This window comes from Lontra canadensis, unplaced genomic scaffold (genome assembly GCF_010015895.1).
Source record: "Lontra canadensis isolate GAN:19392208 unplaced genomic scaffold, GSC_riverotter_1.0 scaffold39, whole genome shotgun sequence".
Lineage (NCBI taxonomy): Eukaryota > Metazoa > Chordata > Mammalia > Carnivora > Mustelidae > Lontra > Lontra canadensis.
In genome coordinates this window covers 1,479,073-1,502,301 of record NW_022631033.1, presented here as the reverse complement: position 1 = coordinate 1,502,301, position 23,229 = coordinate 1,479,073, and the positions used below count along the sequence as shown (strand labels likewise).

Genomic DNA, 23,229 nt, shown 5'->3' with positions numbered 1-23,229 from the left:
GGGGTCATGGCTCTGACATACTCACCTTCCTGGATGTGGGGATTGTTACTGTCATGACTTTACATGGAAGACAGCAGTAACAGCCCCCACATCGAAGAGGTCGTCCTATGTCAGAGCAAACAGAGCTGCTTTGTGTTTTAACTGGTTGTTTTCCATTTCAGGAACACCCCCTGACTTATTTAGTCTCCCATGGAGGGGTCATCTGGTTACTTCCGGTTCTGCCACGATGAACAATGCTGGCACAGGTGCACGTCTGTGCGCATTTTATGCACAGTCACGGTGTGTGTGATTTCTGGATCAAAGGTATCGCTACGCTTTACAGTTCTGGTAGAAATTGTTGAATTCGATGGATACGTGACTGGGGGTATCAGTGCACATATACAATTTTAGAGAGATATTTGTAATGCAAAGAGTGGTGGTTTCTATCTTGGAAATATTCAGAACATTGTCTTATTTATTCCTCGTCCAGGATTCTAGTCTAAGGAAATCACCATCGGTTCTGGTAGTTGTGAGAGCTGCTTGTCCCCGCGCTACTGACCAGGTGAAACAGGGCAGGGGTGAAGCGGGGGGGGGGGCCCCGGCAGCAGAGGGTAAATTAGGCTTTGCTCAGGACACGACCACGAGGCAGCATGAAGAGGATGGTTGTGAGGGCTACGCCACGGAAGGTGCTCATGGTCCCATGCACGCTAGCAGGTGGCATGAACAGCAAAATCACAGGACGTGCATGTAACCACAGCCACGGACACACGCCATGTGAGTGACTGAACACACGACCAGGTAACACCACGTTGTCTCCCTTCATCCAGTCTCCACATTCCCTGCTCTAGGAATCTCTCCCATTCCTGGTGAAGGAGGAGGGTACAGCTTTGGGGCCAGAGTCTGCTACGAATGGGCCACACAACTCTCAAGGAGTCTCTTAAATTTTGTTGAGGCTTTTCTTCCTCATCTCAGAACTGAGGGGACGTGAGACCCTTCACTGGACCAGAGTAAGTCTCCGCAGGAAGCAGACAGAGAGAAGCTGTCGCAGCCAGGGCCGACGCTCTGTCCTCTCATGCTCACCTTGACCGTGAAGACAGCCAGGCGTGCGGTGACACGGACACTGAAGGGGGAGCTCACGGACTTATGTGCTTGTCACAGGACACTTCTCTAAGAACAAGGGATGCTGTCTCTGTGTTCAGAAGGCGAAGGCTGAGGGGGATGATAAAATCACATATGGTCTGGGCGAGCTAAAGTCTTCACCATTTCAGAAATCCTGGGAGCAGAGACCCTCACACGGATAGGAAAAAAAGCAAATTTAAGACAAGGAAAGGAATTAGTGCTTTGCACAGTGGAAAAGAAATCAAAGGAGTCTCTTCCCAAGAGGAGAATCAGGCGGAAAAGTCAAGGGATCTTAAAAATTGTGAGAAAGAAAGGCATATGTTCATTTTACGAGACCAACCATGCTCTGGGCATTAGGAAGGAAGAGGTCTTAGCAGAATCACGTGTGATAAGTGAGCTCTTACTGAAGCGAATGTCACGTCTGCAGGGCTCCCTGATGAACGGGGACAGCCATCTCCCCGGTCGCTCCCCGGCGCCGTCCCAGAAGAGCGGCTGAGGTGTGCAGAGCCCGGAGCCCCGTGCGGGCCTCCCTGTGCGATGGCGGAGGCTGCAGGCTACCCACATGCCATGACGACAGGCGGGAAGGAGGACGTTTTGAAATACGTCTGTTACAAAACAAGGAGCTTGGCTTGTGTTGGCTGGTGTGTGCACGTGTGTGTGCACGTTTAAGTACACGTGTGAATGTACGCGCGTCTGTGTGTGAGTGCATTTGCACGAGCAGGCACATAGGTGAGTACATGCACATGTAAGCGTAAGAACACGTGTGTGTACTTGCATGGGCAGCTGCGCACATGTTAGCTGTGTACACACACGAACATGCTTGCACCTCTGTGGGTGTGAGCACACGTGCACGTGTGGTTGTGCACGCACATGTGTGCAAGTGGCCAGCGTGTATCCGTGTGAGTGTGCACACGAGCGTGCGTGCACGTGTGCCAGTGTGAGGACGCAGGTGCCCGTGTGCGCATGTCTGTGCAGACATGTAATCCTGAGTGCCCAGGAGCAGGTGCATTGAGTGTGAGTGTGAGCGTGTGCATGCTGGGGTGTGTGAGCTGGGCAGGAGGCGGCCCCAGTGTGCCCCGGCCCCTCTCCGGCACGGCAGGTGTCTGCGGGAGGTCAGAGCGGACCAGCCGCAGCCCGAGCCCCCACAGCCCCTGGGAGGAGCATCCAGGCAGAGAGCCGCTACCAATGCCGGGGCAGCTCCCCCCATCTCTGCTGCCTCCATCCAGATCACTCATGCTCTGCCTTCAGAAGCCAGCGCTGAGCTGGGCAGGTGCCCTGCCTCCGAGGCCCAGCGGCCCTAGTTCCCTTGGGGACCTATTATAAGTCCAGGAGCGAAAGGAGCCCTGCCCGCCTGGCTGCAGAGAGACGCCCCAAGCAGCATCAGCACTTCCAAGAGCAGGTGGCGGGAGGCTGGTCGGAACGTGAAACGGCTCAGACCTGTAGCAAAAAATCCGCCTTGTGGGCAAAATGGTGTTCTCGCAGCTGGACGCTTGAGTTGAGGAAGAAGAGGCCCGTGGTGGCAGCTCCGTTCACGCCCAACCTGGCGATGTCAGAGCAGTGATCGCTCCCACTTTACAGACGGGGCGACGGGGGCACGTGGGCCCGAGGAATCCCTGCACACTGACCCAAACCGCCATGTGTGGGAGAAGGAGACGTTTCCAGCGGACATTCGCAAACACAGACACGTGCACGAGGAGAGGACAGATGCTGCAGGGACACACACGCCACAGATCCACAGACCAGGGACACAGGGGAGAGGCACATGTCAGCAACGACGAAGAAATGTGAGGCAGATACCGTGGGGTTGCCCACGGCCCCGTATCACCAGGCCAGCCCGTGAGGAAGGGCTTGGAGCTGCACCCGCAGCCCCGCAGACATGGGTGGGAAATGTGAGGTGGGTCTTCTGCCCCAAGAGCAGGCCACGGCCGTGAGGTGGCTGAGTGTGCGTGGAGCTAGCCGTCTTGCCCTATGAGCGACAGGACACATGGACCAGGGGCGGGTTGTTCCTGGCCACACAGCTCGGGACGCGCACCACACCGAGCCCGCCTGTGTCCTGTCTGGGCAGTGGGCGTCCTGCTGGCTTTGCACCAGGTCTTCCATCCTGCCTGCAACACTTACCGGCCATGACCCTCTAGGCAAGCCACTCACCCCCGAGCCTCAGTTTCCTCATTGGTAACTTGGATAACGCCTGGCCCCTGTGGTTATGATGAGATTATAACGAGACTGTGCTGGACAGTTGGGGACATGGCCACGACCACAGCCTGCTTCTCTGCTACTTCTGCATTGTGCCTTCGCTGCGTGGACATGCTGGCCACTCCGCGGGGCCCTCCACGTGCCTGGGGTCTCGCTCTGCTTCAGTGGCCCCTTGCTCTACGTCGCTGTCAGCTAGCTCCCTACACCCGCTTCAGTTCATTTCTTTGACTCACATTTGTGCTAAAGCCTGAGTTTCTCTGATGCTGTTTTCTATCGGCTCTTGGAGCCACCGAGTCCGGTAATGGCAAGGGCACAAGCTCGCGCGGCGCCGTGCATTCCTCTACCGCCACGGACACAGCTGACCCTCGCACACGCGCACTCGCACTGTGTCCACGGAGCACTCACCACCACCACCCGTGCACCCACTTATCCGACACTGACTGAGCACTTGCTATGTGCCAGGCACGGTGCTAGGTGCTGGGTGGCGAAGGCGGGGGGCAGGTGGGTCTTCAAGGACACGTGGCGCGGTGACGGGGGTGCACCAGAAAGCCTTCCAGGGAGGGGTCAATGTGGGAACGGCTGGGGGCGGACGGGCTGGTGGGGAGGAGGTGGACGTTCTTGCGGAAGAAGGGCGTGGTTGCCCGAAGCAGAAAGTGCCACGGGGTGAGGAAAGTTGTCGGGGCATCTGGGAGATGACATGGAGGTGGGGGGGTGCCCTCAACCGGCAGGTGACCTGCTGCTCAAGTAAAGTCAGAAGAGGACAGTCTCGCCCTCGCCCCAGGCTGGCGTGGCAGCCAGGGAGAAGCCTGCGGCAGGCGGCAGGTGGCCGGTGAGAAGGCCAGAAGTGCACGGCGCAGGGAGCGTGGAGTCGGCCTCATGCATCTGCGCATCCCACGCGTCTTCTCTGGAGCCGGAGGGAGCGGCGTCTGAACCTGCTCCTTCCCTCGGACCAGCCCTGGGGTCCCCGCAGCCGGTCACTTGCCGGTCACTTGCCTATTTGAGCCCTGTCCTGGTCCTCATCAAAGGGGGGGCTGAATCCACCTCACTGGGGGGCGCGAGGGCTCCTTGCTGTAATACGGGGCACCTAGCATAGTGCCTGGCATATAGAATCAGGACAGAGAGGTGGCAGAGCAGTCGTATGAGAAACCCGAGGAAGGGAGGAAACAGAAAGTCATGCGTACTCGGCTCTGGAGGATCTTTGGTACTTACATCTGACCTTGGGTATGGCTGATGTTCTGGGAATTCGGAATCCTAAACAAAACAACGAAGCCACAGTGTGGGGACCTGGTTCAGAGGACCTAGTGAAGCGGGCAGTCGCCCCAGCCTGCGCTCTCCCGTGTCCCCGGGATGCCCAAGCCATCGAGCCCCATCACGCCAGTGCCAGGCACACATGGCTCTTGGGCAGAGCTCCGCTCACCCTCCTCCCCGGCCACGAAGCCTTCTGATTCCAGGACTTCTGGCTGGATGCAGGCTGAGCAGAGGAGTGACAGGAGGCAAGAGTGGCCCACATTTGCGGAGGACTCCGCGAGGACCCTGGCTGTCCGTGCCGATATGACCTCGCAGGGCAGAGGAGCTGAGGCAGGGCAATGCCAGCGTGAGGCGTATCCCATGCGGTCCCTCGGGGAGCGGTCTGGGGCCTTTGGGGGTGTGGGTCTGCCCTCGGGGGTCTGTAAGCATGGGACCCGGCTCTGCCACCACAGCTAAGCACCCAGAGCGCCCTGTGGCCAGTGGGGACGTGCTTCTCGCAGCTGGGGCAGAGCAGCATGCCTCTGTGTGCACGAGGAGGCCTCTGTGACCTCTACCCTGTATTCCCGGCCCTTTCCCCCGCTGCACTGCTGGAGCACAGGACGGCAAAGCTTTTGAAAAACTGGGTTTCAATCAAAAACCATCCTTCCAAAGTATCAAAATAAGCTGTCTCCACACTCGGTCAGCAGCAGGCATCCCCTAGAAAGTTCCCTGGGCTGGGCATATCTGGTTGGCAGGGGCAAGCATGACACGGGGACCCGAGATGCCCTGGGGAGGCTGGCTGGCCGGCGGGCCCTGCGGCTGAGAGCTCAGGCATCTCCCAGCTCTCGGAGGCTACGCTCCCTGCTAAGGACCCCGGGCCGCGGGGCCGCTGCGTGAGTCCTGCTATCAGCAGAGCCCGTGCGGCGCAGGGAGGCTACCTGGATCCCAATGGAGGAGCGTCTGCTCTTGAGGAAGTCCTCGGCCTTGGACACCAGGACGGCCTTGTCGGTGGTCCGCACGGAGCTGCTTTGGCCCTCGGAGGCGAGGCGCTGGGCTGCGGCCGTCTCCAGGGCAAGGCTCATGGCCTTGGTGCTGTCCAGACTGTCTGTGGAGTTGTAGAGGCCGCGGCTGTCCTGGGGCCACGGGGACACCCGCTGGGCGCGACTGTCCTGGTAGGCGTCCTGCGTGGACTCCGTGCTGCTCTGCGCGGTCACCGAGATCAGAGGCTTGGAGGTGGTGCGCGGGGGGACGGGCGGCGGCGTTTTCTTGTAGTTCGCGTAGGAGATGGCTGTAAGGAAAGTCAGTGTGCCGTCAGCAGATGCAGCCTCCCTCCCGGACCCCTGCTCGCCCTCGCTGCCCACGACCCATGAGCCTTTTCAGAGATGGTCCACGCAGACAGACTCACAACAGTGGGAGATTAGAAAGCGCCCCCCCAAATGCCATAACAGTGACCACTCGGGGAAACTTGGCTCAGCAGGACGGACAGCAGCCACGAGACCGTGTCCACGCAGGGGAGCGCCCCAGGCAATGCTCACGGTGAGAAGCGGGGCCTATTCTGCTGTGTGCAGGGAAAGTTGAGGGTATTGATAAGGAGACCCTGTGTGTGAGAAAAAAGTCAGACACACAGAAAACCATTCATCAGCTCTCACTGAGAGACAACAGGGTGACTCCTGTCTCTTCTGCTTCTCTGCATGTTGCCCAAAGGCTTATGACGAGTTGGTATTACTTTTCTAATGGAAAAGCAGAGAATGTGAGAATCAGAGCATTTGCTCCCTGTAAGGACACACTTCCTGGGTCTCCAGCATAGATGGCGGTTGCAAAGGGACCCTGGTTCTCCAAACACGCACCGGCCGGGCCTCTCACACCCTGCCCCTGCCAGTAGCCCGCCAGCCCGCCGCCTCCCGCCCGCACGCACTCCCCGACTGCAGTCAGCCCCCTGAGGGACAGAAAGTGCCTCTGGACGTGAACCCATTTAAATGTCTTTAAAGGTCACCCCAAAGTCATTACGCATAGTTGCCGGGACCTGGGTGTCCTATGTCTTTTTCCAGTAAGATGAACGATGCCATTTGGATAAGAAAGTGTTCTCTGCTGCAGTTAATGCTTCTTCTTTGTCTGGAACGGAGGAACTCACCACGGGCTTCTGCAACGGACGCCTGCAGCACGGCCACCACCACGACCAGGCGCCAACACGCCCACCCGGTCCGCAGGGCGCGAGGACCCCTGCGTCGTGTGCACGCCCACGCCTGCACGCGTGCCTCTCCGGCGGGGGCTCAGCCTCTCTGGGAGGACAGACCGGGCGAGGTTCCCCCACGAATTTCAGAAGCGGCCAGGACGGGCGTCCTGCTGCGGCCCAGGGAGCACGCCATTTCCGCTCTTCTGTTCTGGGGACCTCCATGCGTTCCCATTTCCTGCCACCTCCCCCCGTGACGGGGTAACCTGTGTCAGTGGTTCTCCTAATAAATAAAACCTCAAATGTCATTCCAAACAGAAATTCCAAACAGAAAACAGAACGAGTTTGTCGTGTCAGGAAGACCTGAGTTTGAGGCATCAAAGCCGCACGTGAAAATTTGCGCCATGGATGCATTTTGAAATCGAGGCATCGGAAGAGGCTCGGGAAGGCGGGAACAGATGGAGGCGGACCGCTGTGGGAACAGGCTTCGAACTCTGCACCAGAGAAACGTCGGAAATCACCTTTTTTACTTTCCTTTTTTCTCTCCCTTACACTAGACCTCAGAAGCCGGCAGACCCCTTGCTCTGCTTGACGCAGCCCCCTTCCCCACTCACCACCCGCCTCTGAAGCCCAGCCTCGTGGATCCCGCCACGCTGGGTCCCAGATCTGTAGGGACCCACTGGACGGTCTGTATGGGACTCAGCACATCAGGTGGGGGTCTGCGGAGTGCAGGATGGGCCACTGTGGGGCTGCAGCCAGAGAAACCCACAGAGGGGTGCCCCGGCCTGCTGTCGGCAGTGCCCCACCTCAGAGCTGCTAGGAAGCCCCTTCTTCCCGCCCTCTGGCTCTGGCCTGGCCTGACAGCAGGGCTCCCACTTGGCCTTGGTGTTTAGAGCCCTGCCACCCACAGTCATCGTCCCCTATGACTGACACCTGGCTTCGCGTTTCGAGGGACAACGGCCTCAGCTGTATCCTCCGTGTACAGGTGCTCGCTGGCCGGGGCCGGTCAGCTCCCCTCGATCTAGTCCTCTCTTCACAGACTCCTGCACAGGTGGTCGGGGGCCGATCCCTGGGTACAGGGACTGTCCCCACCTCATTCCCCTGTACCCTCCCTGTCCCCCCTCGCCTGTACGGCCCTGGGGACTCTGGCCTGGGGAGTCTCAGACTCTACCATTGTGTACGTCTGTGGGTCAGCTCTGGGTGCTCTGCTGGGGCGACCACACTTCCTCTTTCCCTGGGGGGCCTTGGCAGGGTCTGGAGGACATTCTTGGTGTTGTCATGGCCGGTGGGGTGAGGGTGCCACCGGGATCCAGTAGGAAGGGACCAGAGAAGCCATCAAACCCCATCCAGGGCACACCACAGTCCCCTCGTCCCCCTGTAGAGCTACCCAGCTCAGAAGGTCATCGTGCTGAGGCTGGAGACACAGGTCGGAGGATCACGTCACCTCTGTGGGGGGACTCCTTGGCTCCTCGGGGAGAGGAAGGGACATGCGTGTGGGCAGATTGTCCTGCAATAGCTTGTCACTTCCTCCGGTCTGGCCATCAGCTTCGCCCATTCCCTCTTGTTCCTAGTCTGGACGAGGGTCACCGCCCACAGTGTGTTTCTCTCTCCTTGACGGCGGTGGCCCACCGCAAGACTTGCTTCTCCCCCAGCTTCTCTGAATTCTACTCACAGTGTCAGGGTACACAGTGCAGACACCCGAACACGGGGACTGACCGGGGAAAGCTGTGACGAGAGCGTGCTGAAGGCAGAGCTCACGCAGCCACACGGAAGCCGAACTGTCCGGCATTGCTGCTTGGGCAAGCGAGTCCTGCTCCCTGAGGACCCGTCCGCGGGCGCTCCAGAGCCAGCAGCCGGTAAGCCAGGCGCCAGGCACACTGCATGGCAGGCCCGCCACACAGGGAGCTCCCGGGAGGAAACTTCTGAGAGGACACCACGTCTCGGTGGTGGCAGGGTGACCATGCAGGCAGCCGAGAAATAAAGGAACACAAAGAAGTCACTTCTGCTGTTTAACATGGCTGTGTAGCTCTTGGCCCCGTGCAGAGGAGTCGAAAGGCACTCGGGAAAATACCAACCCGGCGTGGTCCTCCCGGGGGTCCGGTCCACTCCACAGTGAAGGACGGCATGTGCATCTCGAGGACCGGGACACGTCGAAGGCACACAGAGCAGATGCACCTGCCCGGACTCCAGTTCCAGCGTGGTCACCCCTTCACAGGGAGATGCAAACATCTCCCTCCACCCGTGAACGACGATAAGTCTCCCAAGCGCACTTGGTACAACTACACTTCCCGCATGGACACTTTGTACGTAGGAATGGCATGACACGTGCCAGGCATCTCCACGATCACAGCGGACTGCAGCATCGCGTCCCCTCGCCCCACAGTGCATTCGCTACAGGGTGACAACATGAGTTCCGAAATCGACTTCTTTCCGAAACGGCAGCAGAATGACGTTCTTTCCTGTGAAACTGATGGACACTGGGCAATGCCCAGCATGTGTCAGGGACGACAGACGTCACTCAGGCCGGGCCAGTGCGTCAGAGTGACCTCTTCTGGGGGGACGAGAGACAGATGCTGTCTTGGTGCCCTGCCCGCATTTGATATCACTGTCCTGCGGTGATAACCACTGCAGGGGAGTGTGGATTGACGCCGTCAGTGTGGTCTGTCGGAGCGGGCGCACACGGGAGCCCGTTTAGGGCGGCTTGGAAAAGCTACCGACCGGCTTCGGTCAAAGACCCTGTTGTCTGGAAGAAAGATGTTCTCCCCCGAGACAGCCAAGCCCGAGCACCCCGTGTTCATCCAGGCTGCTCTGGTCCCTACTAAACCCCGTAGGAAGTGTGTCCAAATAGAAGCTTTCCTACCGCTTAAAGCATAAAGCAATCAGCTGCCTGCACGACCATTACTTTCCCCGCCAAACAGTGGAGGACATTTGGCAGCAGCACGGAGCCAACTGACGGAGGACAAACACAGCCGCCACCGCAGGGGCTGTGGGTACTTCGCACGTCTGCCGCGCGGGCACCCCGGTCACCTGCCGGCCGTCCTCTGTTCCCATCGAACTGAGATCCACTGGCTCCACTAAACATTTGTCTGGAGCCCAAGACGCTGGCTCCTTCCGATCGCTCGTAATCAAATTGAAGAGAAGGGCAGAAGGGCCGGCATCCTCACCAGAGCCTCACAAAAGCCCAAGAGAGAAGGACCCAGGGCTCCAGGAGAGCTTTCTGGAGGAGACGGGCTGCGGCTGAGTCCTGGAGACAGACGTGGCAGGCTGTGTGGGGAGGGTGGGGCCAGTCCGGCCGGGCATGGGGGTTCATCCGCAGGAACTCACGGTGCCAGACACGGGGGGCAGCGCCTGTGGGATGGGGGTCTGGAATCAGTGGGCCAGGAACTACCGGGGAGATGTGGCCCCTTGAAAAGATGGTCTGAGCTTGCCCGATTCTCCCCAGTGCTTGGAGGCTCTCAGGCGTGAGGGATGGATTACACTAGCTTTCTAGGGAGACCATCTTGTTTGTTTTTAAGTGTTACAGTTTTCTTCAAATTATTTACTTTCTGGGAAAACAGCAAATGGACCTTCTACCACTCGCTCTTCCCCCAAATGGGAGAAAAGTGTTGTTTGGTGTCCACACACTTGTTCTGGTACATTTTAGTTGTTTGGTGTCTTGACGTTTTATTGCAGTGCACCTTCCAGGGCACTGATGCGCCTGGTCCGATGTCCCAAATCCATGGTGGCTGAAGACATCTAGGAAAAGGAAGCGCTGTACGTTTCCTTCTGGTTCTAACAGCCCTGAACTGACCTGACTCTTCCCTGCTTCCCACATAAAATGAAGTAACTGGGATTGTGGACAAAGTAAATTCTCTCTGCCCCGGTCTGCGCATCCGTAAAAGGGACACACTCAGGACGTCTCGTTATCTGTCGTCATGGGGATGGGAGATACAGCCAGGGGACAGGCGGCTGCTACGGTGTTGGCCACATAGAACCATCCCTGCGTCCGTCCTCCAGGAGAAGTAACCCGCTCGCGGCAAGTGCGCACCGGGCGGTGCCCGCCATCTGCTCCCCGTGGCCTCCTGTGTGTTTCCGAGGTCTCTCTGCCCACGGTTCTCCTGGGAGCGCGTGCACGCGGCCACCACCGGGCAGCCCCGGGGCGAGCACGTCACACTCGGTGCCTCCCCTGAGCCGCAGACAACCCCACCAGCTACGTGGCATTTGGACTTCCATTTCCCAGATGAGAGAACAGGTTCGAACGGGTTCAAACATCGGCCTCAGGTCAGCCGGGTGGCAGGACGGGGACTTCGGTGCCCTCCAGGTGTCGGTTAGGAGGATGCTTTCCCTGACCCTGCGCTGAGCTCAGTCTGATTTCTCACGGCTGGGTCTGACCTTATTCCTTCTTGCCCGCTGCAAAGTAAGTGAAAGAACCATTCGTTTCAGCAAGAATTTCCTCTTAATAGGATCAGTTCCGAGCTTTCTAAAAAATAAAAACACATGAAAGGCATCTTGCAGCAGAAGGAATTTTAGACCACACGCCCACTCTGGGACGCGAGTCGTTTGAAGGGCTGTGAGCCGACGGGCTTGAGGCGGACTCAGAGGAAATTAACTGCAATTATCTCTCCATTCTTCACACGGCGGAAACCAGTGAAGCCATTCTTGGGACAAAGGCCTTCTAATATTTGCTGACTCATCTAATGAGACATTTCCTCGGTTCACAGGAGGCTCAGAAGGGACCTGGAGAGCCGGCCTCCCCGCGCCGTGGGAGCTGAGCGACAGGACAGGCACTCCTCCCTCCCGCCAATCAGCCGCCTCTCGAAGAGCAAAACTTCTCATGGGAAATGTTCCTTCTCTGTTTTAGCTGAATAACAGTGGTGTTTGAAGCCCGCCCCTTCTCAGCATGGACCAGCCGTCCGGCGAGGTGGGGAGGACGCTGTTGCTCTGTGAGCTCGTGACTAGCGTTCCCGCGGCCCGGACAGCAGGTGCCGCTACCGGCCGAGCGACCCAGACCCAGCCAGCCCACAGCCGAAGCGTTCTCTCGGTGCTTGAACACGGATGGGAAAAAGTCCTTGAACAAACAGGACAAAAATGTCTGTTCATAGGGTTTTTTGGAAACAGCTAACAGTTAGTTGGTGAACACTAAGTCCAAACACTGTATTATTTTGGACACAGATGCCTGCATTGGATCTTCCAGAAATCCTAGGACATAGAAGCAGGTCGGCAGTGTCCTCAGTCGCACGGGGCGCGAAGACTCCAGAACCCTGCAGCCTCGAGGCCGGCGTTGGCATGGTCAGCCTGTGTCACGGCGTCTGCAGGGCTCTGGGGCCTGCTCAGGGACAGTGTCGCCTGAGGCTGCTGTCCAGAGCATCAGGCTTCCTGGAGACAGCCAGGATGGCCAGCTAAGGGCTCAGGGAAAGTTCTGGTGGAAGGTTTGAGGATTTCCCACCTACTCACCCACATCTCCTCAGAGGGAGATACGTGCATGGTGGGGGCAGGGGGGAGGACACATTTTTTTAAGCCCCTGAAAATGCTTATTGTCCGCGTGATTCTGTTTGCAATGGTCCCACCATAAATCCAACACATGGATTTAATAGACATAAGCGATACTATTTCGAGAATAATGAATACTATGTAAGTTAAAGAAACATTTAGAAATACCCACAAAAACTTCCAGTCCCCCAGATACCAGACGCATTCTCACATGTTAGCATAGGAGTCGAGATGGCATTTGTATTTTAAAATATAAGATGCGCATTTGATATACGTCTTGACTGTACCCACTTTCTCTTGGGGGCCCTATGTCCATATGACATGGACCCTCATGGAATTTTGAATGGGACGTTTATAGCAGAACAATAAATCACATTTATATTCCTGGTTAACTGAAAGCTTTTGAGTTTTATAATTTAAAAAGTGTCCGCTGTCAGCGTTCAGTAAATTAAAACTGCAACACACAAACTATTTTAGGTAAATAAAATAATGTGGAGACAGAATTTTTGAAAAACTGATGTAAATCAGTGTTTTCACTGATTTGTCAGTCTGCTCCTGTGACAAATATTTGTTGGTACCTATGATCTTGTGGGACAGAATCGTGTCTGCCTAAATGGAATTCCTAAATGGAATTAGAAACTTGGAACTACAGTAAAGAAAGAATTTAAAATGATCATTTGATCATGTTATTTTGCTGTTAAGAATTAAAATAAACAATTAAGGAAATCATTTTATATATTCAAGAAAAACATTCAATTATTCAGCTGGCTAGTTTGAGGATAATAACTGTCTTAATTCTGTGTATGTGAATACACAATTAGAATATACTCACCAGAACTAATACTTACTAATTACAGGCATTGTTATCTATCATTTTCTATATGCATATCAGGCAAACCTTAAATGCAACTGAAAACTGAAAGTTTAATTTAGCAATATAATGCCTCTGAATTCTCTGTCAACAGAGGAAGTTTTCCAAACAATCACTTAAGATTTATTTAAATATCAGTGATCAAATAAGAATTTTGAAATAAAAGTGAAATAATTATTTAACTTAATATCTTAAGGTGTCTGAAGATCTATTTTTTAAAAAGTTGAGTTCAGGCATAAGCATCCTTTTGGTTCTAAAAGCCCGTCATGGGTTTCTTTTACTGTGTGTAAAACACAGCGGAAATCTCTGACGGCTGTTCCAGTGGCTTCCTCGTTCCAGGGAGGAGAATCCTATAGACTGTGGACCCCGGGAAACAGACTGGGGCTTCAGACGGGAGGGGGTGGGGGTTGGGCGAGCCCGGTGATGGGCATTAAGGAGGGCACGGCCTGGAGGGAGCCCTGGGCGTTACACACAAACGATGACTCATGGAACACCGCATCAGAAACTAATGACGTCCTATCTGGTGACTAACACGACGTCATAAGAAAAAAACCATATACAGCTGTGTCTTCTACTCCAATTGCAAAGTTAGTTTGGGTTTTGCTTGTGTTCCCGGGATTGGAGCAGCTGGTGACACTCATCCCCAAACCCCAGGATCCAGGGAGGGAGGCGGCTCAGCAAAGTGCCTTCCTTCTCGAGTATATTTGGTGCCAACAACTCCTCTGTGCCATCAAGAAAAGGTTAATTACATGATCTAGGAAGGAAGGAACCATGCACAGAATCCAGTTTGGGAAGATTTCTGTAAAAATTGCATCAAGTGAAGGCAGTGAGGCCCGAAGGGAATTGTCTCAGGTCGATGAGCTCTTCCCGCCCAGAGGCAAGTGCGCGGGGCTCAGAAGAATCGTGTGAAGTGGGTACTTTCCCAGATACATGTGGGGTGGAGAGAGCCTCATCTGGAAACCCTTTCTGAAGACCTGCCCAGAGCCCTGGGTCGAGAGAGCTGCAACCAGGAGCAGGTGAGAGAGGCTGCCGTGGCCGACTGCACCGCCAGCAGCCAAGTAAATGACCTAGCTTCCGAAATACCTCAGTCTCTGGATATCAGTTAAAAACCAGCTCCTGTGTTAACACCAGCTGAGTCTCCAGTGTCTGACGGTCCTGCATGGTGACGGGTCCCCAGGCGGGGAGCACGGCCTATGGGGCTTCTGCCTCCCTGGACAGCACTGGGCTAGAACATTCTCGCCTTGCACAGTCGCGGAGTACGTATGCACCAGTCCGTTCCGCAGACGACACAGAGCACACAAGCTGGTCACTAGGACTTGCCTCTAGGTCTTCAGAGGGTTGGGTAATGGATCTCTGGAGGGAGAATCTGGAGGAACACACTTGATTTGAGATCCGTTAGTTTGAACAAGAGGAAACTAAGGGCGAGCCAATCTCCATTGTTCCACGGTGTGGGGTCATCTCTGAAGCAAACACTGGGGTATTTTAAATCCATGCCTAGTAATAAGCCATCCACACCTGGTCTTCTGGACACTGTTTCTGAAAGCAAGCCTTGCTAGGCATTCGCAAGCCAAAAAGGAAATTTAAAACTTAGCACTCCATCACAGAGAGCACAAATCCGTAATCAAGATGGAATGTGTTTCCAACGGCAGGTGTCACTGCTCTGTTTGGATGTGAGAGCCACACTTAAACTTGCTGCCCTCTGTTAATTAGAGCCTCAAAGATAACCGCGTAGAAGGAATTACAGCAATCAAGCTCACGAATGTCTAAGTGAGAGCCTGCGTGGTGGAGAAACCGAACTCCGAAGGTGAGAGACTCAACATAAGAGATGAAAGCCGTGTTGACACCGGAGTTAATGTTAGTCTCAGGGCATCAGTGTAAGTCCAACAGGACACAGAGGCCACATCCCATGGCCAGACACAGGACGGTCTCCCCCAAGTTCAGAGAGTGATACAGGCCGTCCAAGTCCTGGGCAGCGCGAATGGGCTGGCAGCAAAGACCTCTGTTTCCAACGTGTTAATTAGCAAGAAATTACAGAGTAACCAGCATTTAGCATCTTGTAGACAGTAAAATAAAGTCATGACAGCTGTTCCGCTGCTCAAGACACTTCCTGTTCTCCTTTTAAATATTTAAAACTCACATTACATAATAAGAGCATGGATTTTCCAGAGAAAACGTGTGTGTGTTTAGTTTCATGTGGGACATTTACTGGTGAAGGGTCTTCAAGCTGTGCCAGGGTTACGGTTTTGTCCTCAAACTTCGGGAAGGGGGTGACATTGTGGATCCTCACGTGTGGTAAATGGAGTGTGTGTGGACGATGATCTCTGTAAGTTAACGTATCAGGACTCGCCACCGTCCTCTTGTTCGTGGAAAGAAAAACAATCTTCCATGAAGAAGTTAGTAAGTCGATCAGGCAAATGCTGCTTGTGAGGGGGAACCACACCCAACGCCTGACTCCCCCACCCTCCTGACGCTCAGAGTCCCACGATCGCATCGTAGACGGGCCCGCTTCTCTGCACAGTCCCATGAGGACGCTGCAAGGCCCACCCCCATGGTAGGCATGACATTGCCACGATCTCAAGGTGACTGTGATGGGAAATACGGTCATCGACCCCAAAGCCAGGGCTGACCGTTGCCATGCACCTGTGGTGTGTCCTGCTGACAGTGACCGGGCGGGTGGCTGTGCCCGTAGATCAGAGCTTTCTGGCTGAATTCTCTGCGGACCTCCAGAGCCCGCGGGAACCGACGGGCACTAGTGGTGTCACCAGCGGGGCAGGAGCGATGCATGTGGCCGGGAAGCTGGTGGCCCTGGGAGCGCAGAGGGATGGTGGTGGCGGGTGCTGTGCAGGCAGCATCGGGAGCTGAGGCGTGGCAGAAGCAGCCCTGCTGCTGACCGGCTCGCAGACAAGGAGCACGGACAAAGCAAACATGAGGTGGTCTGGGAGCGCCTGCTCTGTCCTCGTCGATGACACGTCGGCTCCAAGTCCCCCGTGGGACCGGCGCCGGAGACACCTCGGAGAAGGGCTCGGTGCAGCCCTCCGTTTGCTGCAGGGCCCCAGCCGAAGGTCGGGTGGCAGGAAACTGCCCCGAGTCAACAGGGAGCAGGGCCTGGAGAGAAGAGCAGCGAGGGAGGACGCCCACCGGCCGCAGCGGGACGTCACCGCGCTCCTCAGAAACCCCTCGCGCACTCGGGCCTGCTGGCAGCTCCCACGCCTGCGCTCTGACTTTACCCTTCATGAAGAGGATACCCTAACCCCGAGTCCTGGAGCTAGAGAAGCAGAATCCCCGCTCCAGGGTGAGCCCAGACACACCCTGCCGAAGGCCCCAGGTGAGGTCGGCACAGTGACAGGTGTGTCCCTGACGTGTGTGCCTCTCCTGGACCTTGGTAGGTGTCCTGAACGTTAGAGAAATACCTGTTCTCCTGTCCCTGTGTCCCCGCACCTGTGCCCTACCCGGGGTGCGGGCAGCACACCAAACCTAGTCAATTATTACAATCCGTTAGGGGAGGTGCCTGGGGGGCCCCATTGGCGAGGCGTCTGCCTCTGGCTCAGGCCATGATCCCGGGGTCCTGGGATCGACTCCTGCATGGGGCTCCCTGCCCAGTGCGGAGTCTGCTTCTCCTTCTCCCTCTGCTTGTGCTCTCTCCCCGTCTCTGTCAAATAAAAAAATAAAATCTTAAAAAAACAAAATACACATTATGTTCTAAGGGGACAGACAGGATGGACTGAGGACAGACTCCAAGCACCGCCCCGTGCATAAGCCCAGCCGGGTTTGTGCCTCAGCGCGCCCTGTGGTCCGACAGCCCGTTAGCACCTGGGGAGCGCGAGGGCTAAAACGCCGAACGGAAGCACCACGTCCTCAACGCCACAGCTGCCTGTTAGCGTACGGCTGGAAGCGAGAGCAGCCGAGTTCTCCACGGAGGGGTGGTGCTCGCAGGCATTTGGGGCCGGACAGATGGGCCCGTGGCATTCCAGCCCCGTAGCGCCGGCCTCTTTGGAGACGCCCGGGAGCGCGGGCCCTGCTAGCTTAGAAGCTAACCCCACAGAGCGCAAGCTGTCCCGCAGCCGGTCAGGGACCTCCCCGTGTCATGCACCTCGGGGGGTAAAGGCTGCACTCCTGCCGGGGGCTGTGCCTGTGTTCGCAGCGTGTAGGGACGACGGAGCGACCTCCCGGGGCCGCGGGAGGCCAGAACCCCAGGCTAGAGAAGGACGGCCGTGGCAGACCATTTGCAGGGGAACAGTGTCCTGCCTGCCACAGGGAAACGTCCCAGCTGGGGCCTCCGGGTCTACGCCTGGGGCGTCACCTCTCTGGGGAGGCACTGGAGGCCTGCCGGGGGCCGGGGAGCTGGGTGCCTCGACCCAGAGTGTGAGCCAGGCTGAAAGCTGCCATTCTCACGCCGCCAAGGATTCTGACCCCTCGTGACCTTTCTGGGACCACTGATGTGGCCGCTCTCATTTGCAGTGGCCTGAGGGCCACCCACGAAGACAGTCATGGGAGTGGAACAGCCTCTCTCAGCTGCACACTCGTGTCCCCGGCTCCTCCGACAGGATCAGAAAAAGATGGGACTGGAGTGTTTGCGGGGTCTGCTGGCCCGCCTACCCCAGAACGGGCCGTGGGCTGAGCACCTGTGACAAGGAGAGCCTTTCTTTGTCGGCACCAGTCCCCAGAACACTTGCCCTGTGATCCCGACACTGCGGGGTGCGGACTGTCTTGCTCTGGATGCTGGAGACGTGCACTTGAGGCACCGAGGCGAGTCCCAACGTCTGCCTTGCCCCCATCTCTGCTGCAGGGACCGGCGCCACGCTCTGTCCTCCGAGCCCCGGCAATGCAGCTGTAGACCCTCGGAGTGGCCCTCGAACAGTGGAGTCCTGCGCCTTGAGTGGCCCCACGTGCCACAGAAATTCATCTTCTTCTAGTACCGTTTGCCAGAAGGCATGTCTTTTGGGAGTCCTCTCAGAGACAGCTCAATCCCGGTCTGCAGAAGGAGCAAGCCGGCGTGAGCTCCTGTCCCCACAGTTAAGGTCTACGCTCTAAGCTCACACTGCAAATACTCAGCAAAGAACACGGCTGTTTTATGAATCATAGAACATCGTGTACGGACGTGTAAGGCCAAGCAGGAATTAAACGTTAACTAGCAGGTCTTGGAAGAGAAGCTGTGAATGTTGTATTTATTGATGCGCACACACGTGCGGAGCCCCTCAGCCTGTCCCTGTGCTGCTTGCTCTCGTGTTACGATGCACCTCGCTGGGGTTTACTGGCGTTCGGCACAGAAGAAGTCCTTGCGGGTCGGACTCGGTTGATGGCGCGTCGTCGATTAGAGTGGGGTCAAGTGAATGGCGGCCCATAAACCAGGACGCTGATCGGGAAAACGCTAGGGTTCTGTCACAGGCAGAGACATCTTAAGGAGCCTGCATGTGAGCCTCCCCGTGGCCCCTGTGGGGTCGCCGCTCCTGTGGGGTCGCTGCTCAGGAGCTCAGCGGACCTGGGGTTGCTCCAACGATGAGGTTTCCGTGCTTCACCTAAAGAACCATTTCCTTCCCAGGCTTCCTGCTTATGCCCAGGTGAATCTGACATGACCCGTCCTCTCTTCCGCATCCCTCTCCTCCTTGGCAGCCGAAGAATCACAAAGAGACCAACAGAGGGATAAAAGGACCCGTGATCAATCCACTGGGATCTTCCACTCATGTCTTAGGGTTAGAAAGTGCAGCATCTCCATGGCCACGGTAGCGTGAAATAAAGCCCATCCTACGTGCTTGACACATAGGAATGATAAATGTTTTCTACATTCCACATGACGATTTCCTCACCACGCACGACTCCCACCTGTCTGTCATGTGAAAGTATCAGCAGAAATACAAACCCCACGGTCCACGTCCCTAACCACACACCAGCTCATGGGGATTGAGAGTGAGTGTGTGCACACGCGTGTGGGCCTGTGTGTGAGTGTGAGACAGTGTGAGTGTGTGCCTGTGAGTGCATTCACGCATGTGTGTGTACATATGCATGAGATAGCGTGTGCATGAGTGTGTGCACGAGTCTGATAGTGCGTGTGCATGTGTGTGAGCATGTGTGAGTGTGTGTGCCTGTGAGTGCGTGCACATGTGTGTGCGTGCATGAGGGTGTGCACATATGTGCAAGAGTTTGAGACAGTGTGAGCATGTGCACGTGTGCGAGCATGCGTGTGTGAGCCAGTATGAGTGTGTGCCTGTGAGTGCATGCACACGTGTGTGCACGTATGTTAAAGAGTTTGAGACTGTGTGTGCATGCTAGACAGTGAGTGCATGCGTGAGAGTGTATGCACATGTGTACTGTGTAAAAGTGTGTGTGTGACTGTGCATGCGTGTGAATGTGTGTTTGAGACAGTGTGAGTGCGTGCGTGAGAATGTATGCATGCGTGTACTGTGTAAGTGTGTGACTGTGCATGTATGCGTGAGAGTGCGAGTGTGTGCGCATGTGTGTGAGACAGTGTGAGTGCGTGCACGTGTGAGCATGTGTGTGTGAGTGTGAGCGCGTGTGTGCACGTGTGTGAGCATGCATGTGAGAGTGCGAGTGTACTCGACCATGTGAGTGTGTGCACGTGTGAGCATGTGTGTGAGTGCGTGTGTGCACATGTGTGAGCATGCGAGTGCATGTGTGTGAGACAGTGTGAGTGCGTGCACGTGTGAGCATGTGTGTGTGAGAGTGGGAGTGCGTGCGTGCACGTGTGTGAGCATGCATGTGAGAGTGTGAGTGTGTAGCATTTTCGGTGTCTGAACAGTAGTTGAAGGATTAAGCTCCAAGTAATCCACCTGGTTCCACCCTTTCCTCCAAACTCAGGACTGTTCCGCGGCCAAACTCACTGCGTGTGGCCTAATCCCGCTCCTAAAAGTAAACAGTAAAGGGCCAGCACTCACTGAAAGTCTGAATTTTGAGCAGCTCTGGCGTCTTCGTGAAGGCAGAAGGAAGGTAGTGCTGGACTTTTTCTTCGCTCGCAGAAACGTTTTTGAGATGTGTGTTTCGTTGTGGCCTTCTTGAGTTTTAGAGAAGGGCAGGCTCCTTACCTGTGCGGAGAAGGAGAATTCATCTGGGAAGGGCGGCAGGCAACGATTCTGTGGTCGGGGCCGCGGAGTGCCTCTCCTCAGGGTGCACACAGACATCATCCAGGGGTGGGTTGGGGCGCGGCTGCCGGCACCCCGGGGAGAATGCCACACCTGGCTGCCACTGCAGGTAAGTCTTCGGGGATCACCTGCACATCCTCTTCCTATGGTCCTTCCCGTGGCAAGCCGGCTCTGGGCTCCTCTTCTTGAGGTTTCCTTGGCGGAAGCCAGCTCCAGGGTAACCTCAGCTGGACCCTTGTGACAGCCTGGGACAGCCTAGACTCGATAGAGCATCCGGCAGTCCGGGTGGGGTGGGATGAGAGCAGAGACCTCAGAGGATGGTGGTGGGAGCCAGGGACAGGGTCTGTGGGCCTTTGGGAGCTGCAGTCCTGATGAGGCCCCGTGAGGCCGGGAGACTTGGGGGCCCTGCAGAAGGGACACGGAGATCTTGGGCAGTGGCAGGTTTCTGGGGGCCTTCCTGCCATGTGTGGGTGCAGGCCTCACCAAGCCCTGGGCTCACCCCAAAATGACAGAGGCTGAGTCTCCCAGTGCACCAGGCAGGAGGGTGAGGCACTCAGAATGGGGGTGGGACACTGGTTGGAGAAAGTAAATTATGGGGTTCTGTCTCGCAGGTCTGCTGTGGACAGTCGGGGCAGTGGCCCGTGGACATGCGAGGCCGTGGGAGCTGGTGAACGGGGACTGCCCACAGAGACAAACAGAAAAGAAGAAAAGCCCAACTGGGTCATAGCCAAGCACAGGGGAGTTTAAATATTGAATTTAAAATATTAAGTCAGTGCAAACTGCTCCTGTGAATGGATCTAAATATTTCATAGACTGTAGATTCTCAGGTCAATTATTCATGTGTTCAGCAAATATTTATGGAGTCCCATACTGTGTTGGGGTAGATGAGGCGATTGGGGAACTAAAATCTTCTGGAGTGTTTCCCCCCAATGCCTCGGGAATGGTTGTGACCTTCAGTCAATCCTCTGAATTCTATCAACTTGAGATAAACGAGGTCCTATCCCGCAGTTTTGTGACTGCTCTGGGCGGGACGTCCCAGCCTGGCAACACCAGCGCTGTTTGGGAATAATCGTGGGGTTTGTTTCCAGTGGGTTCATCGGAGCTGGTGGGTTCAGATTGGTCATGTTGCCAGAGAGGCCACTGGGAACAGCTCCCCATGAAGGACAGCAACCAAGAGCAAACCGTGGGCTTCCTGATGCCACATCCCTGCTGTCACGCTGCTGGTGGTCTGAGATCCTGGGAGGAGGCATGTTCCATGGGACAGCAATGTCGTGGGGGACCCCAGATCAAGAACCCTTGGGAGACGCAGCATTACCCTGCTATCGCGTGTGCATGAGGGAAACTCATCCTGGAGCACAGTCCGTGTGCGTCCGACAGGTCCTTCCTGCCCCGGGACGTGCAAGGCAATTCACAGGTGATGAATTCAAGCCCCTTCTAAGTGTGGATACTGCTCTGGGCGTTTCTGATCGCATGTTTCACCATTCCTAACTGGTGCCCGTTCTCACGGCCCTCACATCCCAGTAGAGGAAGGCAACACACAAGTAAAGATTAAAATAATTCCTGATCTCTATGAGAAAACCCAATACTATAAATATGGGGCACTGCACTCAGCTGTAGGGAGAGACGTCTCACCGTGATGCCGGCCGGCGGGAGCCTGTGCTCCTAAGCCTCTGTGTGCTATGACTCCTTGGTGGTTTGGTGGAACCTACAGCCTCCTTCTCAAAGTCAGGGTTTAACCACAAAAAATAAAATGCAGATGATTAAAAACCTTACATTGTACTGCAGTTACCAAAACAGTCCATGTCTTTGAGATACAGATGTGCGTATTAATGCGGCAAATGATGAGCTCTGACAGCAGGACGGATGAGCATGGTCGTTTCTGAGCCCGATGCACTCAAGGGATGTTTTGAAATGGCATCAAGAACCGAGTGGCGGTCACTCTCTGGAGTTCCATGCTCCATGAAGTCATGCACATGGCGCTCGTGAGTGTTTTCTGTTGCCCACATCCGTAACCAAAGCAATTCTTATGGTCAGACATTCATAAAAATAAAGATTCACTTTTAAACCCATCAGCCTTCATGCAGCCCTGACTCTTGACTCTATTAAGGACCCCTGGACTCCAGGCTGGGACCTCAATTCCAGAGCAGGTGACGTCTGCTGAGAGACTGTCTGCATTTCTCACCAGTTCCCTGCAGGGTGTGACCTGTCGACTCATCCAGGAGAGCGGGGATGGCTCCTACCCAGAGCCACATGCTTTGACCCCGCAGACCTCCACGGTCCTGACCGCCTGTGCTGGGATGAGCCCCGTGACCGCAGGCTATGTGGCTGCTGAGTCTTCGGTGCCCTGCTGCTGCTGGTCACTGCTGGGTCACCTCTGAAGTCTGACCTTGCCCTCCCTTCTCTGTGGGGCGTTTCGGGCACTCATCATGGTCGTCCTGTTTCTAAACCGAGTTTGCAGAGTCTTGTCTGCCTTCTGGCTCCACTCACTTCTGACAGGCCTGGTGGACCCGTCCCCTACCACGTGTGGTCCGGTAGCAAAATGCTGATTTCCCAATTTGAAGAGTCAGGCAGGACGAATTCTCTCCTGCCCATGGGAGGGTCAGCTTTGTGTTCTAGTCAGGCCTTCAACTGATTGGATGGGGCCCACCCAGATGAAGGAGGGCAGTCTGCTTTCTCAATCCTATTGATCCAAACATTCATTCAGCAGAAAGAAAGCAAACCTCGCAGAAATATCCATGATTGTGTTTGACTAAATATCTGGCCAAGTCAGGCTGACACACAGTCAATGATCCTAAGTGAGATTTTCCAACGTTCCTCAGAATGACAATGCTTTCATCCTCTATCACCAACGCAGAGCAGAAGCCCGCCAGCCACTTGCAACACAACGGGAAGGACGTGGGGGTAGTAAGAAGTCTAATTCTCTTGCATTCATGTGCCATGTTTTAAAGGATCATTTTTATAAAAGGCTAATTCTCCAGAATCTAGAAATTCCTAACTAGAAGCCATTTTTGTATAAGTCCAAATTTGTCGTATGAAATTGTCTCAAGTGTTTCTTGGAACCCAGAAGCAAAGAATGAAAATTTGAAGTTACAAAAGTAACAGATCAA

The 23,229-nt window shown here is 55.6% G+C and overlaps 1 protein-coding gene across 2 annotated transcripts in view; it reads right to left on the bottom strand.

The window, feature by feature from the left end:
• The window catches only part of DLGAP2 (DLG associated protein 2), a 707,896-nt gene that overhangs the window by 19,759 nt on the left and 664,908 nt on the right, over positions 1–23,229 (bottom strand). For both annotated transcript variants that reach the window (XM_032869809.1, XM_032869810.1), the window contains 2 exons: positions 5,457–5,806; positions 4,501–4,542 (listed from right to left, as the gene is read on the bottom strand). In XM_032869809.1, coding sequence (XP_032725700.1) covers positions 4,501–4,542; positions 5,457–5,806 — 392 coding nt within the window. The remainder of the gene's footprint in view (positions 1–4,500; positions 4,543–5,456; positions 5,807–23,229) is intronic.